The sequence below is a fragment of the Centruroides vittatus genome, unplaced genomic scaffold, assembly GCF_030686945.1.
Source record: "Centruroides vittatus isolate TY-2023 unplaced genomic scaffold, ASM3068694v2 contig_874, whole genome shotgun sequence".
Taxonomy (NCBI): Eukaryota; Metazoa; Arthropoda; class Arachnida; order Scorpiones; family Buthidae; genus Centruroides; species Centruroides vittatus.
Genome location: NW_027122566.1, coordinates 2,623,127 through 2,641,027, shown reverse-complemented (window position 1 = coordinate 2,641,027; position 17,901 = coordinate 2,623,127). Strand labels below are relative to the sequence as shown.

Genomic DNA, 17,901 nt, shown 5'->3' with positions numbered 1-17,901 from the left:
GAGCTGAGTTGGTGGCTCTCCTGTGGGTCTGCCTCAGTTGACATATCTGTCCAAACCTGTCTAGAATGACTCAATGAGTGAAAGCTTGAATTAGCTTGTCACTACTCAATAGGCCTCCTTGACAGCTATCTTTTTCATAAGTGATCTATGGAGGGAAATAAGATTACATAACGCACCAAATTATGAGTTGTAAATCCATCAAATGGATTCATTCAAGGAAAATTACTTCTAAGAATGAATGTAATGTTACCAGAATGCAAGCAGTATCTTGCTTTAATTTTATCATGAAAATTTTTAACAAAGTGCATTTTTGATAATTGCTTTTTAAATGGGAATGTAAGAATATATTCTTGATGTCTGACTAGAAAAATATCTTTACATAGCTGACTACTTGATCATAATTGAAATATAAGCACCACCACTATATCTTCTTAAATAAAAACTATATGGAAATAAACTAATTCAAAATTTACAAATAACTTACTTTTGATCATTTTCTCCAGCTTTTATAGGCTTCTTTGATTTTTTCTTTAAAAATTCTTTTAATTTTTCAGCTCTTTCTAAGTACTGAATACATTTTGCTCTTATACTCTCTTTGGCACGTTCACTCTGTGCTTCATCTGACAAGAAAATTTTTAAAAAATTTAAAATAATTCACTAAAATTAATACAATATTTAGTAATTATATAGTTCCAAGAATACTTTCAAATTTAATTATTTTAAAAAAAAATGCAGATTCAGAAATATGTGTATGTTTAAATACTAAATTAATTATGTCCACTAAAATTTTGACTTAATTTTAGGGACCAAACAATCAAACTAAAAAATAAAATTAAAATTAGTGAAAATTTCAATTTACATAGCTATAGAGTTTGAATTAATTATTCACAAAACAACTTGTTTAAAATTTATGAACAAAAAAATATAGAGAAATGTCCATTTATTTTTTGCTTCTAGAGGAAATACTGTATAATTTCAGGAATGTACTGTACATGTTATATGTCATTTCCAAGTTGAATGCATTATATTTTTCACACTGAAAATATATGATCAAAAATTTTTCTTTATTTTTGCATACTGTTCCATACTCTTTTCTATTACTTTGGTTCCAGTAACAATAACTAAGCACAATGAATAAAATTTACAATAAAAAAGTAAGTTTGTGAATTCTTTTGGTCTTTTAGATTTAATTTCAACTCTTAATACTGCTTCTGCTGTAGTGTATAGATAAATATAAAAAATACATAAACTTACCACAGAAGATAAAAATGAAAATTGATAAGGAATGATTAAAGTTAAGACTATACATTTTAAAATTAATCTATAATTTTAACTTTAATATTTTCTCTATATTCCTGAAAAAATAAGATATTAATTAAAAACACGTAAACAGATAATGAAAATCTTCTTTACTCGCCATGTCCAATCACCAGGAACAAACTATTCTCCACAGCAGAGACGACCTTTCTTTAGAGGCTACGCCTCTGCCAAATTATGTAAAACAGTCTAAAATGTCCACAGATGACAATCCCTCATGACATGGCGAGTAAAGAAAATTTTCATTATCTGTTTACGTGTTTTTACTGTATTTCTGCCAGCCCTATTTTACAAAGAAATCTTATATTTTTAATTGTGAAGGGATTATAAAGCGTTATAATCTATAGGCCGTATTATTTCTCTACGCTGATTTAAAAAACTGCAGTTTTTTTTATTTGACAGAAAATAGACATATCTAAGTAACGTATATAACAAATTAATAGAATATTTATAAAAAACAATTTTTTTTAATATTTTAAAATCTTAAATTTTATTACTTTTTTTAAACATTCATAATATTTTGAAGTTAACAATCATAAAGTGTAATATGTATATGATAGAAAACCAAAAACGGATCATATCTACAACAATTTTTAAGCAAGATATCACAAATTGTAAAACCACTTTAAAAACCACAAAATGTCTACGCAACAGCGGTGTTGTTTCAGATTATCGAGAAGCACAGCTGACAGGTTAATATCTGCTCGACTTTTCAAATTTGGCTTAGTGAATGTAAATTTGTGAATTAAAATGTTTTTGAATGTGCTTATATTCACAAGGCTAAATGAAATACAAAATAAACAAACAACTGAACTTACATTTGATTGTGTGAAGAAAATATTCAACACCATGCTCATATAATCTTAAAGCTTCTCCATAATTTTTCTTTTTATCTTCTTCAGTGGCCTTGGTTACCAAATCTATGGCTTTCTATAAAAAGAAAACAATTATTTTTAGAAAGTGATAACTTATTTGCTATAATGCAATTTATATTTGCTGAGTGGATTAAACAGAAATAAACTACAGAACAGAGCTATATATTCAACAGTAATTATATAATAATTATAATTTATTCTATTAGTATTAATTATTATCAATTTATATCTAATATATTATTTAATTAAATAATATGTCAAAAAAACATTTCCCACCCTTGCAATGTTTTATAAAAAATCTTGAATATTTTTTAATTGAAAACAATACTTCAGACATTTACACTGAGACACAGTTCTCTGTTTCAAGATTTAATTCAGACCAAGTGTTTTTATTAATAAGTACAAAATTATATCTTAAAAAAAATCATATCCTGATGTCTTTATTTTTTTTTTCGGGGTTTCAAAACAAAGTGCTTCAGTTTATTATTTTATGTAATATTCTTGGTCTTAAGGACTGTACCAACTCTTCTAGGCATAGATTCCACTAACTTTTCAGTTATATTGTTATCAATTTTAGAATATTTTTCCTTAACTAAGTTATACAAGATTTGAAAGTTATTGTTTTTCAATTTTTGTCTAAACCTCAATTAAAAATATTTGATCAATATTAAAGTTGAGAGACTGTGGTGGCCAGTCTAGTGTTTTAATGGAACCAGTGTCTTTTTGGAACCAGAATGCAATAATCTTAGCTATGTGCTTGGAATGTCTGTCTTATTGAAAAATATATTTTTTTCTAAGTTTCATTTTATGAACTGATGGAGAAATATGCTTCTTTGTTCATGATTCCATTGATTAATTCAAGGTTTCCTACACCTCTCCAAGACCCAAATCATTTTGCTACCTCCTCCATGTTTAACAGTTTTGATGTATTTTTTTTTTCATTCTTTCTTTTCAAGGTTACTACTATGTACTTCTGTCTGATCCAAAAAAATTCACTTTGATCTCATCTGACCACACAAAATCAGTTTCCAATCATTCACAATGAAGTTTTGGTATGTCTTTGCCCACTTAATAGGCTTTTCTTCAAATAGACATTAGAAATCATGCTAGAAAAAAACCACTGCTAACTCATTAGACCACAACTATGCAATTGATTTCTGATTGTTTGATCACTTGTTTATCTGTTCATAAAGTATTGTCTAGTTTTGGAGCTGATAAAAATAAATTTTTCCTTGCTATTTGCAGCATCTTTCTGTCCTCACAAACAGAATTTCCTTGGCTGTCCAGAATTTGACAAATTTGTTAAACTTCCATAGGTTTTTAACTTTTTCACAATACTTCTAATGGTGTCCACATGAACACCAATTAAACTGTTAAAATAATTTTTGGTTGATTCAATTTGTTAAAGTTTAAGGATGCCCACTCCTTTAAACAGATGCAGTCCCATGCAAACACATGCTAGTTTTCATATTGGGGAGTGCATACAATGATGCCAGGTTTGACTACTTTGTGCCAAATTTGGCTTCTTTTTTACTCTTTCTGACAAAAAAGAGTTGGTGCCTTGGCTACTTTTGGTTCTGCACTTGCTGCTGTTAACATAACTCAAACTCATATGTCATACTCTGCATAATAGTCTCAGGACTGACTGGTCAGGACATTGTTTAAGTGATGATTCCATAAATGAAAGTGAGATTGACAGTGATTTTCAGCCTTTTTTCAAGGATTCAACAGATGCTGTCGATACTATATGCCACTGTCTGCAGTTTGAAAATGACATGAATGAATATTGAAAGATGACATTTGCAACTAAAAAGAAATATATATTTTTTCTACTTCTTCAAACAATCTTCAACAGAAAAAAAATTATTAATTTCTTTTAATTTTATTTTGTTTAACAAATCTAATATATTGCTCCATCTTAACTGGCTAATACTGTCTTCTCATTTTGTTTGATTTGAAAACCATGTAGAACATTAAATTTATTTACAAAAACAAAGTAATTATATTTAACTTTATTTAGTAAATTAATTCAAAATATTATAATTTAGAGATTTCAATTAACTATTAAGCCTTAACTCCCTAAATTATTACAACCTCAACCCTAAAAATTGTTAATACAAATTTTCAATAAAGCAACTTAACAACTGTTCCCCCTTGCAATTTGTATTAACACAAGTTGACTGTATTATCAGAAATCCAAAAAACATATAATGAAATTAATTTTTATTTTTGAATTTATACATTCTCTGTTGCATATTTGTTTATACTAAAAACTGTAAACAAATTGTAAAAGTATATTAAACCACCCAAAACCTGAGCCTGATATATATATACCCACATGGCCAAAAGAATGCCTTACAGATTTATAGCCTGAGTATTTCCGGTGATCATTTGGCTATATAAAAACTGTAAAAATGATCATTCAAGCTGATGTTACTGAAGCTGAGAACAAAACTTTTTAAAGTTTTTTTCAGCTTCATAAAGTAACATTAGCTCAAGCATTCATCTTTACAATTCATTTAGAACATTTATTGATAAAAATCATAGGCACAGACTTGGTATATACTCTCTTTAATTCATCCAAATTCAAATCAGAGTGACAGTTGTACTATACAACCATCGTCCTAATTTGAAATTTAATTTTACCTTTAACTGTAAAACAAGATTAAAAATGTAATATTCTCAAACAATTGAAACAGTTTAATAAATTCCACTATTTTTTAGTATTGAATATTTGTGCTTCATGAAATAATTCAAAAATTGATTTTTTGATCTATTTTCTTTATGGGTTGGACACTACTAGTAGAATGGGAGCATAAAGTAAAATATATACAAATGAAAGAAAATTAAGTTCTTGTAATAATATTTTTTATTATTCAGACATTGCTACTGTACGGTACATTCTATGATCTTATCTTTAAGATCATAAAATCTACCTGTGGAAAAACAGCTTAATAATTGTCAATTTTATAACTGTTTCCTTTCTCCTGTGTTCAGAACATCATAACAGAAATTGTAAAACAAACATTATATTAACAAAATGTATGTCTATTGTTGTTGTTTTAAAATAAAATATTGAAGGTTTCTTACTTTGTAATCCATTAGTGATGTGTATCTGTTCATCGTCCAAACCACACAATGCAATGGCAAATGTCATTTTATTTTTGGAAATATTTTTACTGCAGAAATAATTTAATCATTTGTATTAGTTTATAGATTTGAAAACAGTGAAAGTTTGTTTAATAATAATTTAATTATGTTCATGCAAATTCTAATTTGTATAAATTTCTATATTTTTCCCATGAATGGTGAATAAAGGACAAGTGATAAGATATTTCAGATTGGAAAAAGACTTACGTTTTACAGTTAAACCCTTTTTTTATTTTATTAATTAGAATTAAATAAACTACCTACATACAATTTTGCAAGATTTTATGTTTATAAGTAAGAGTATTGAATTTTTTTAACACCAAAGGAGTATCCATTCTAAATTATTTCCTTATATTAATGTACATTTATTATTAAGAAATATTTATAAGAAAGAATTGATTAATTACCAAGTACATACATAAATTTGAATTACAAAATTGATAGAAATGTAAAAAATTAAAATATTGATTTTTAAATAAATTATTCTGTACAAGTCTTACAGAATACAAGTATGTAGTCATTGAATCATTTTAATTCTTGTTGTATTTTTATAAATATGTAGTCATTGAATCATTTAAATTATATGTTGTGTAGCATTAAATTTTTCTATCTTTGTATCATTTAATTTCATTTAATGTCTGTTTATTAGAAGAGGCACACCGGTAACAGGCTCAATGGTATATTTAATAAAAAATAATTATATGGCATAATAAACGTTGCTATCCAAAAATCTTTTTGGATCTAGCAAACTTTTTAAAATAAAACATTTCTTTTTAGCTGAGTTATCAGCCATTTTCATGTTTTAATTACAGAAACCAACTGAATAGAGTGTTACCATCTAGAATGCCTCGTGGATCAATTCAATTTACGGTAACAAATAAATACAGTGGGTGATCAGTTAACGAACAGTTTGGACTACAAACAAATCAGATAACAAACACTTTTGTGAAAGATTTTTATGTTTGGACAACAACACCTTTTCACAGAACAAACACAAGAAGAAGCAACATAAAATAATGAATACTGATTGGTCTTCCCTTGTTTTCAGGCAACAATTCGGAACTTTTCAGAGCACAGGAGATGTCAACATTGATGCTCAACTCAGTATATACTGGTCGGATAGTATTCCTCTGAACTTTGAGAAACTCTCCCTTGTAATTCCAGCTTTTATTTTTGACAGAAAGAATTTTTTATAATACAATCGATCAGATCAAAATTTTGGAAGCTCTTGAAATTTGTAAAGCCAAACTAAAGGAGGAATATATCAATTTTAAGAAGGAGGGGAACATCTCACATGCTTGTCAGTCCTTTTGACAATCCTGACAACATTAATAAGAAATAAAAATCAATTAATTCCTTTAAGATTTGTAACAAATATATTGGTTAAATTTTTATGTTAATTTCTATTTTAATTTTTAGTGTTAATACTAACACATAGTTATGATTTTTATACTTGTTCTAATATTTAACCCTTCTAACCATTTTAAAAATTTAAATTTGATCTTTTAGCATTCTAATTCTATCAAACATTTTGACCTGAAGCAAATCCTGTTCGGATCAAAAACGTTTGTCATAGCATATTTATATTAAATTATATTTGCTGGTATATTTTTGAAGGTTTTGTTGGTGTTATTTAATGATATCTTTGATATTATAGCAATGCATTTATGCACTTTTTTATTAGCACCCTAAATGCAGCTGCCTTATATAGGGATCATTAGATCCTAATGATATGAAAAGAGGGTATTAATTAGGTTTGTGGTACACCTTGGTAAACATACAGCCATTCTCGAATTGAATATGGAGGTTCATCAAGAATGGCCAAGTGTTTACCAAGGTGTACCTAATTAACATCTTCTTTTCATACCATTAGCATATAATGATCTCTATATTTATAAGGTAGCAGCATTTAGGGAGCTAATAAAAAGAGCATATATGCATTGCTCAAAGACACTATGCAAGAGTTAAAACATATAAAATGTATTGCAGTTGGGCATGGTTACAGTGGTAAACTAATACCTACATTAGCACTTACCATAGAACAGAACCTTAAAAAAGATATCAACTAGGAATGCAAATACAAACAAAAATTCAAAATTGTAAATGCATAGTAATTGACTGACCCCAGAATGAGTACAACTTACAAGATTAGAACCAAACTGATTAAATATTTTATACAGACCTTCATATTTTTTAATTTTAAAATAAAATTAGAAATTGTATAGTGTAAACTTCAGATATGGAAAATTTGTCTTATAGATAACATACCAAATATTAGAATTTCATCTTTTATTTATTTTTTTCATTTTATATAGCTGATAATTTTATGCTACTTTTAATTAGGTAAAACAAAGACATTATGTGATTTTGAACTCTGCAGTTAATTACGTACTATTTTTTGTTTATTTGATAAACATTCCCACAAACATAAGATCATTTATAGTTTTGTTGTAAGGAACTTTTTCAGAACTTCCAAAAACTTTTTGGAATCTGTAAGAAGTTTAAAATGATCTATTTTTATGAATATAAGTTTATAGTTCAACATTTATGCTAGTGTATCATTAGATTCATATTTAAGAAGCTCCTAATAACCAGTTTCTGTAATCTTTGTTAATTCTAAAATAATGTTCTATGACAATTAAGATAAAAACATTGACTTCTGAAAATTTTAACTTTTACTAGCCACAACAAATTTGTCTATTGAAAAAAAAGTACAATTTCCTGAACAAGAAGTATTCAGGACTATTCAATATTATAATCTATTTTAATGCCTATAAGATTAACCTTTTGTTAGGTGCAACACTGTCCTCAGGACAATATTTTTCTTCTTATGTACATTAGTGCTTCCAAGTGCATATGATCAACCTGAAGAGTAGGAATATTTTCAAAGGGATATGTGCACTAAACAATAACAAAGTGAGAAGTGTTTTGGTTTTGGAAAACAGTTACTTTTTTCAGAAGGAATACATATAACCCATCCTTATTATGTATTGTTTTACAAAGTGGAAAAAATGTAAGTAATTTTTTTATTTTTTCCTGCTATTTTTACTTTTCTTACCTTTCTTCTGTTATTAAACATTAAAATTATAAAAATGACGAACAACTGCACACCAGGTGTATAAAATAAAATGTTACTCACGAAAAACCCCATAACCGGTGCGTAACATACAATATCAGTCACTACAAACGTTTTCAAAACCCCTCCTGGGTTCTTCTTTAGGTAAAAAATTGACTGGAACGATTTCGTGATAAGAAAAATCGTTCCAGTCAATTTTTTACCTAAAGAAGAACCCAGGAGGGGATTTGAAAACGTTTGTAGTGACTGATATTGTATGTTACGCACCGGTTACGGGTTTTTTCGTGAGTAACATTTTATAAAATCATAAAAATATTTATTTTTGAATAAAAGTAAACATATATTTGTATTATAGATAATTGATAAATTATAACTGTTATTATGTTATGTTTGCATTTTTATATTTTTTACTAGAAAAATAGATTGGTTCATTTTTATCACTTGTTTATACAACTTTTATGCTTTTAATTGCAAGTACAATATTTTCATAGGTTCATAAGATTACAAGACATGCCTTGCATTCTTTAAGATCATTTGGAAGAGGAGTAAAATGCCAAAACTACTATACGAGATATAAGTGAAAGCAACCTAAGTGCAAAAAAATTTTAGTAAATGATCATTAAAGTGAATTGAAATTCCAATGACAACAATCCTAATAATGCCCAAAATAGTGATATCTTATACTGTATTTTTATCTCATTTTCCTTATTGCTTTGTATTTTTCCCCCCCATGTATACAGTCAAGTCTGCTTAAGTCGACACCTGTATAACTCAACACCATCAGTTAAGTAGTCACTTTTCTGTGGTCCCGGCTGACTTACATAGGCATTAATGTTAAAAAACTCCGGTTTACTTGACACCATTTAACTCGTCATCCCTGGATAAGTCAACATACTTTTGCTGTCCCACACTCCGATAAGTCATCCCGCCTGAAAAAATGAATTCACTCCACACACGTGGTATGAACTCATTTTTTTTCAGGCGGGGGACTCAATTTATTTATTAATATATAATTAATATATTTAATAATATAATAATATATCATTATTATTAATTATATATATACATATTAATAAAAATGCCTTAACAATTTTATGTATTTTTATGTATAAAATAATAACAGATAAACAAAAAGAAAATATATTATTTACATCAACGTCACACCAGAATCCAATTTTGCATTTTCTCACACTAGAGGCATTAAGAATCCTTAGACGTTACTTGCCAACAACCAGGGCCGGATTTACATAAGGACATTTGGGGCTGGTGCCCAGGGCCCCCACAAAACTATGTTTAAACATAATTTTTTTTTCTATTACTGCAACAGCCTAGTGTGGCCTAATCATAAGGACCACAGGCAAAAAACACCAAACCCGGGAAAAACCTATGAAACATCGGAAAATTTCGGGAAAAAATTTTACATAGGTATTTTTCAATTAAATTAAAATAATTAGTTTTACACAATAAAATATATGTATGTTTACAATAACCTTATTTTTAAATGAAATTTACAACTTCCTAGTTGAAATCTAGTTGAAAGTACAGTATTTTGTGTAAATTTTCTAAATCATTAAATTTGCCTACTCTTAAAGGAGAACCCCACCGAATTTGTGCCCAGGGCCCCTGGAATGGTAAATCTGGCCCTGCCAACAACTGACAATTGCAAAGATGATGTTTTAAAGGCGTTTGTGATCGTTGAAAAAGAAAGTCAAGACAGTTAAGTGCTCAAAACAAACAACACTAAACGAATTTTTTCAGTTTTTCATCTACAGAGTAATTGTAAATGGAGAACACAATGTATTGTAAGCCTATACTACTGTATAATGCACTACTGTATTTTATTAATTGTAGTTTTGTGGTTTTTTTCCAACTTCGCTTTAGTCGTCACATCAGATAACTCAACACATTTCCACTTCCTCTTGGGGTGTCAACTTATGCGGAGTCGACTGTATTATTTTTTTTTCAAATAAATAATTATAATGTATGATAATGAAGAAAAACAATGGTAAATTTTATTTAATCTGAAAGAAAAAATTGTCCATCCCAGGACATGTCATGCCTGTTCATTTTAAAATACAGATTGTGCCTGACAAAAGGTTAAAGTAGACAAATTTCAAGCAAATCTAATTTTCCTTACATAATTTATCATCAAGAATACATATGAAATGAATGAAAATATTTTAACTCAACATTTCATAATGAAAATTTCCCCAATAAAATGATCTTGCTTTAATATACAGTATTAAAGCAAGATGAATGAAGGAAGTATAAAATTTCTTTTGAACAACTTTTATATGTTTTTGTTTTAATTTATATTGTATTTAATGTGTAATGTATTTTTAATTTTATATAATTGTTGTCTTTGTTTTTATGTATATTTGTTAATTTTGAGGAGTAGATATTAACTGTCCTTTGGAATTTTTCTATTTACTTATAAAAATAAATAAAGTATGAAACATGCATAAATATGTTTGTTAATTACAAAATTGTTCTTTTTCTCATTTCTTAAAAACTCTTATTTAAATTTATCTGGTAGTAGATCAATAGAAAAGAACAGTAATTAAAAAGAAAAAAAAAAATTGTATTTTGTCTATTATTCATCTCTTATTTTGTTGCCTAGTTGTCCATCACCCAGTTGATGGTGTCCCACATGAATCGGAGAAATTAGTCAAAATGTAGTATCTTCTGTTTTAAAAGTGAAATTGAAACATTATTTACTTTTTCCAATCAGTTCAGTCACTCTTTACAGTGTGGCCCACTTACAATATTATGCACTTGAAGTAAGAATGAGTCAGTATGTTATTGAACTAAGGTTTCAATTTTTACAAAAAAAAAAAAAAAAAAAAAAATGTCATTGAAACCAAGTTCTAAAAAGAACAGAAGATCTGATTTTATTTCAAAAAAACTTTGATACTATTTAATGGTTAAAATATCAGATGGCCTCAAATTAAAACACAAAATAGTCACTTGTTTACCCCACATGGAAAGTTTGAAAATCAATCAACTACATTTAAAAACTTTCTGAATTGTCTCAATGAAACAGCTAAATAGCAATTTTATGATCATTTTATAAACATTATTTTCATTTGTCATATTTTTTAGTTGATTTATTACAAAATAAAAAAATATTAACATCAAAACATATTTTAAACTATCATAAAAATATGGTTGCATTTTCAAAATAATAATAATGATAATAATAATAGAAATGAAGACATCAGTCAAAAACTTTAAAACACTTCTTTTGTAGAACTGAAGCATTTCTTAAATATTTTTTCAGGAAAAAATGCTAACTGTTCTTAATAACTTTTGCATTTTATTTATGTCAAAAAGTACATTAATTGGTGCCAATGCTAAAAATAGGTCATTTATGGCATTAGTGATGGTGACAACTTCAATTTTACTTCTATTAGTCAACACATTATATCAAGTTTATAATTGTATATGTTATCCTATAATAATATAAAGACAAAATGTGTTGAAAAGCATTCTTTTAATTTAAAAAATTTTTATGTTAATTTATCAGTTTAGTCTTGTGTGTAAAATTATATAATAGGTCTATTTAATTATTTATATAACTTAATTTAAATTTTCCAAACTACATAGGCCTAGTAGTAATTAATTCATTCATAAATTGTTGTTTTATTTTGTGTACTAGTATGCAATCAGTTTTAGGAAAATTTTGAGTCCTAAAAATATTCTGCATCTTCACACAATCTTCCAGAAATCCTTGAAAGACTTTTTTTTCTTGACTACACTGATAAATATTGGTGAAACTTTCATATTTCAAGTTAATGCTTCAATTAATTTGTCTCCTTATATGAAACATTGGCTAAATGAGAGAAATTTTTTTTGACCACAAGGTAGCCAATTGAGTACATCTTAATTCAATTGAGAATCTTTGGACCATTCATCCTGACAAATTTATAACGACAAGAAACAATACAACTGGGAGATCTGAAACAGTCCATTCAAAAGAGATGGAATGAAATCCTCATCAAAATGCTTCAATAACATGTTTTGGCTATGAAAGATAGGCTAAAAAAATAATAAAGCCAGCACAAATTTTATTTTAAAATTTGTATCATTAAAAATTGTTAGGTGACTTTATACTTATTTCCATTGATTTTGTCATGACAATATTCCTTTTTGTAAATTAAATAAAAGGAAGGAAGGAAATTAAAAGAAGAAAAATATCTTTTAGTATTTTATAAGTAATTGTTAAACACATTAATAACCATCAATATAAATATTAGAATCCAGATCATATCAAGTGTTTTGTTTTAGAGCAGAAAAATGTAGTGGCTTTAAATTACTTTCAGCACTATGAAATATGTAACATGTCTTATAGAGAAGTGAGTTTAAAACAGTTGAGAACACAATAATATTTCTATTAATATACTGTTTGAAAATTAAATAATTGATAATTAGCAATGATTCAGTTAATAATACTGGTGTACATGGCTATTAATCACATTTCTTAATTTGGTGATATACCAATAAACATATTGGAAACTATCAAAATGTATTGTTTTATAATAGGTTTTTTTAATACGATATTTACATACAACTGTGCACTAATAATTGATAAAATAACAGACTTCATGCCAGAAATGCTACAGTACAGAAATCACACTAAATGTGTTTTTAACACTGTTTTTAGTATGGTTTCTCTACTATACAACTCTGTTGATTCTTAATTGTAATATCTTAAGCAATATCATTACATTGTATCATCATCTGTTTGACAATTTCTAAATTCATTCCCTGTCACATTACTAAAATAATACAACAATACAGTGTATTCTCACTAGTATGAATTACCGTATTTTACGGACTATAAGACACACCTGAATTTTGGAGGCAATTTTTCGAAGAAAAAAGTGTGTCTTATAGTCCGTAAAATACGGTAATTATTAAACGGGTGTGTTCAAATTATTGAAATGTTTGAATTAGTACAGAAAAAAAGTGAAACAAAGAAAGAAACAGAAGGAAAAAAACTATATGTATAAAAATATATATATTTTTATACATGTTTTTAATGCTGTATGATCATATTACACATTAGAATGTTTAATACAGTACATATTAATTTTGTAAATTTTTTGTGTTCTAAAAAATATTGTGATTTACTTTTGTTCTTTGGACTATTTGGAGATCATTTAGTGACATTAGTAAACAAACTGATTCAGATTAAATAAGATTCAGATTAGCAAGAGAGTACTGTGTATTCTTTTTAATTATTATATTTGTTATTTCCATTTACATTACTATTTATCAAAATCAAAATGTTGAATCACAGCTTCTATTTTTCTGTAAAAATAGAAGCCATGTATGCCTTCTCTGCAGTTTATTGCAAGAATGTTATTTACTACTTTATGTTGTTATTTTTTTCACTAATCAGAGTTCTATCATATTTCATAATTATTGCTTCAAATAAGATTGAAATTTAGAAAAATATCAGGCTATCATAATTAATATATTACTATTCAATATTGTTTAGAGAAAAATTTATCAGTCCAAATGCAACAAAAATCTGGTATAGTAACATTTCAAAATGTGCAGAAGATATTTTCAAAAAATAATAGCACCAACCAGTAGCATAAACTGACAGCATATGTATCCAGAACTTGGTTTCAACATGTGCTGCTTATACAAAGAAAAACTTTTTCGTTGCTTGCAGTGCCAAAAGTGCCACAGCAGTGTTTTAGTACTAATTTTTTTGTTTTCTCTGTAAAATGTCTTCCACTTGTCTGAAATGTCCCCAAACCACATTTAGGGGCATTTGGACTGCTAATTATTTTTCTACAGAGTGTTTAATAGGGATATTTTATATACAATTAACTGGTATATTTGCAATGTAACAAATCCAAAACTGGATGGATACTGACAATAAAATAAAAACCTCACCTTAATTTTAAATATCTCCAGCAGGAATTTTAATTAAAATTCCCTGCCAGAAATATTTGTTCCTACTTGGCATATTTGTTCATAGATTAAGATTTTATTTTAGTAAATCACTAGTATCTTAATTTCAAACATTAAAGATGTAAGCTAAGAGAAATATTCGGATATCTCTTATCCTTGTATATGTGTATAAAAGAATAATTATTAACAATGTTCCATATGCTAAGATACTTTGTTAAGTATGCCCAATAACTGTTTAATTGTCAGGTATATGAAAATTTCAAAAGTTTTCTTAAACTTTTAGAATTATTTTCATCATCATCATCTTTATCTACATATCAATTACAATTTTCACTAACATCCAGAGTCAGCAACTTATAATATTTTATTAATTATGAATATGTAGTAGGCTTTAAGAGATTTTATCTTTTTAAATTTACAGTATTCTTTTTATAGTCAATATCAACAATTGATATCCAACAGCATTATCATTGTTATATAAGATTTCCTATGACTAAATTATAAGCATCAAAAGTAATATCTACAGAAAATATTCAGCTATACATTATATAATAAAAAAATCATTTTAAACATATTATTTAAACTTCATTGTAATTTTATTAATGATTTTACAAAAGCTAAAGATGTTTATTTAACAAAAAAAAAATAATTATATGCAAATCAACTGTTCCAAATTGATTATAATATAAAAATGCAGGAAGTGAATAAAAATTATTGATAATTATGATTATTCATCTTAATTCATTTGCTATAAATGAAGAAACCTGTTTATTAGTGTCTGAAACAGGTCATTACAACTTATCTTACTGTCCTGGCAATTATTAAAATTTTAACAATTTTTACTGTGATGAAACTAATTTTTAAGATATGCAATTGTTGAGCAGTTGAACTACTCATAAAGTTACTGATTTCATAATGTTCCTGACAATAGAAACTGTGTGCACAAACTATTCAGCAATTCGTAGTTAAATTATAATAATCTGTCCCAAAAAAATAATGTAAATATAGTTTTTGTTACTTTAATTCAATACTTTAGTTCTACCTATATCTGAATTCTGTTAAGGTTAATTACAAACGAATCTCGTTTTAACAGATCATAGAACAACAGATATCTCAGAATAATGGACTTTTCCTCAGGTTCCACCAAATCAATGTAATTTTATTTCCAATCCATTAAAACAAGACTCTGTTGTATAGTTATAACACTCATAGTGATAAAGCTTTTATGGTAATTTTAATTATTTCAATAATTAATAGCTGAGTTTTCTTTGATGTTTGAAAGTTAAAAATATTATTTAATGAATTAGAAGTTTTAACTACTTAAGTTGTTTTCAGAAGTGTCAAAAGTTGCTAATATTTTGATGAATTAAAACCACATTTTAATTGTAAAAAAAAAATTCATGAATAGAATTCAAATATTATCCTAATTGATTTAATGATATCTGATATTTATTGTAAAGTGTTGTACTCTAAAGAAGATATGTAATTATAAAAAACTTGATGCAATTAAAAATAGATATATAACACAAATACTATTTGCAGATTGTTAGCAAACATTTTGAATCATTTCAATAGACCTTTTAAGTTTAATACATCCCAATAGATTTAGAATATATTTGGCTCAGAGGCAGATCAAAGTAACTAAGATTATTTTCAACAAAGTATTTTCAAAATTAAATTGTATAAAATAGAAAAAGAATTAAGTAAAAATTAAAAGAAACTATGTGCATGTTAAAGATTAAACTTAATAAAGAATATTATGTTATTTAAAAACTTCATTCAATATAATTTTATAGGATATTCAAAACTTTTTGAATAAACTTATAACAATTTCTTATGTAATTAGCATATTAAATCCCAATAACAGTATTACAATTCCAAAAATATTTGTTTAGATATAATAAGTTGAATATGTTGTAATTTATTCTTTTCTAATCAATTTTTGAGGATATACAGGGTGTGTATTAAGTCATTAACACTTAAATATTTATAGTTTTGGAACTACACACGACAGAAGTAATCTGTAAAAACATTTATAAGCCCAACATGTCTAGTCTCTTCTCGTTACTTCAAAAATAGATTATTCTTCTTACACATTATTTATTTATTTTTTTGAAACTTCAAAATGGCTGCATTCAGCAGACTCGACAGTTCTGGAGCAATTGAGTATTTTTCTGTCAAATGCCCTCTACAATAGTGCTCTTTTGAAAGATATTTGGTGTTTTGACATCACATTTGGTAGCATCTTTCATTTACGCTACTTATCGCTACCCGAAACTGACCAACGAGGCTTTTTGTTCCAACGCAACGTCACTCATCGTTCAGCAGATCCAGGTTGCTACGTAACGGCTACCGATTTGCCAAGTTACAACTGTCCAGTCCGCCAAACGCAGCCAACGACTTATTATCTTTTCAGAATTGTTATTGACCAATGACTTCTCTAGAAGAGAAAGTAAGCACATTGACCAAGTCAAAATCTCACTTCTGTCCAAAAAAGGATCCAAGAGTCAATAACAATTCCGAAAAGAAAACAGTCATTTTGAAGTTTCAGAAATAATAATAATAATGAGAATTTTTGAAGTAATAAGAAAAGACTAGACATATCAGGCTTATAAATGTATTTTTACAGGTTAATTCTAGTTCCAACACTATTAATATTTAAAAGTGCACACTGATTTCATACAGTACATGTCATAAGACATTCACTGAAGAACTTATATAGGATTTCAATTACATTGAAACATATGTTTATTAAGTAACAATAGTAATGTATTTGGATTTGAATGTGAACGATATTTAAATACTTTTAAATGTGACTAACGTTCACCTACGTATTATAAATTAACACAAGTTTCTACATTTCCTGAGCTTGAATCAGGCCTTATCAGATCGTATTACTCGTAGGACGGGTTTTTTTGGTGTTGGATTGAAAACAGAAACCAAAACGAATTAGTTGAGTAAAATAAATAGCTTCCATATTAAATTCTGTTTATATGTGACCATCACCTAGGCCTAACGAATGTAAAAAAGTAATCATGATTACCTGAAGAGCACTTCCTGAACTCATTGAAATCCGTTTTTATTAACCTAAAAATGTCTGAAAAACCAAACTGTTGTTATTATTAAAGGTTGTTTTCGGTATACAAAACGTTGTTATTTAATTCTTCGACATTTTTAACATTACTGTCTACAAGGTTTATTCTTTGTTGCACCAGGTGGCGTCATGTATATGACGTCAGTTCAGAAATAAAGATGGTTATTATCAGAAAAGATAAAAAGAATTTTTTTTTAAATATTAATAAAATTATTTTAAATGCATTTTTGTTTTAAAAATGTTTTAGCATTAAATGTAATAATACGTAGTTTTGGTAATGTTAACTCATATTAGTTATATTTCTATGCCGACGTTATTCGATGTTTTGAAACGATATTGAGTACGGTAGCATTAATTCATAAAATAAAATTAATTTTATTGAGAATTTCTTTATAGTTTTTTAAAAATACATTTATCAAAAATTATATGTGCTAAATAATATATTCATAATAATAATTGGA

The 17,901-nt window shown here is 27.1% G+C and overlaps 1 protein-coding gene across 2 annotated transcripts in view; it reads right to left on the bottom strand.

Moving 5' to 3' along the window:
* The window catches only part of Vps4 (vacuolar protein sorting 4), a 52,726-nt gene extending 35,141 nt beyond the window's left edge, over positions 1–17,585 (bottom strand). The window contains exons 1-3 of one of the 2 annotated variants that reach the window (XM_067279476.1): positions 17,390–17,585; positions 2,136–2,247; positions 485–620 (exon numbers count right to left, since the gene is read on the bottom strand). In XM_067279476.1, coding sequence (XP_067135577.1) covers positions 485–620; positions 2,136–2,247; positions 17,390–17,413 — 272 coding nt within the window. In that variant the 5' untranslated portion in view covers positions 17,414–17,585. The remainder of the gene's footprint in view (positions 1–484; positions 621–2,135; positions 2,248–17,389) is intronic. The other variant, XM_067279475.1, reaches the window with a different exon arrangement.
* Positions 17,586–17,901: the final 316 nt, after the last annotated feature.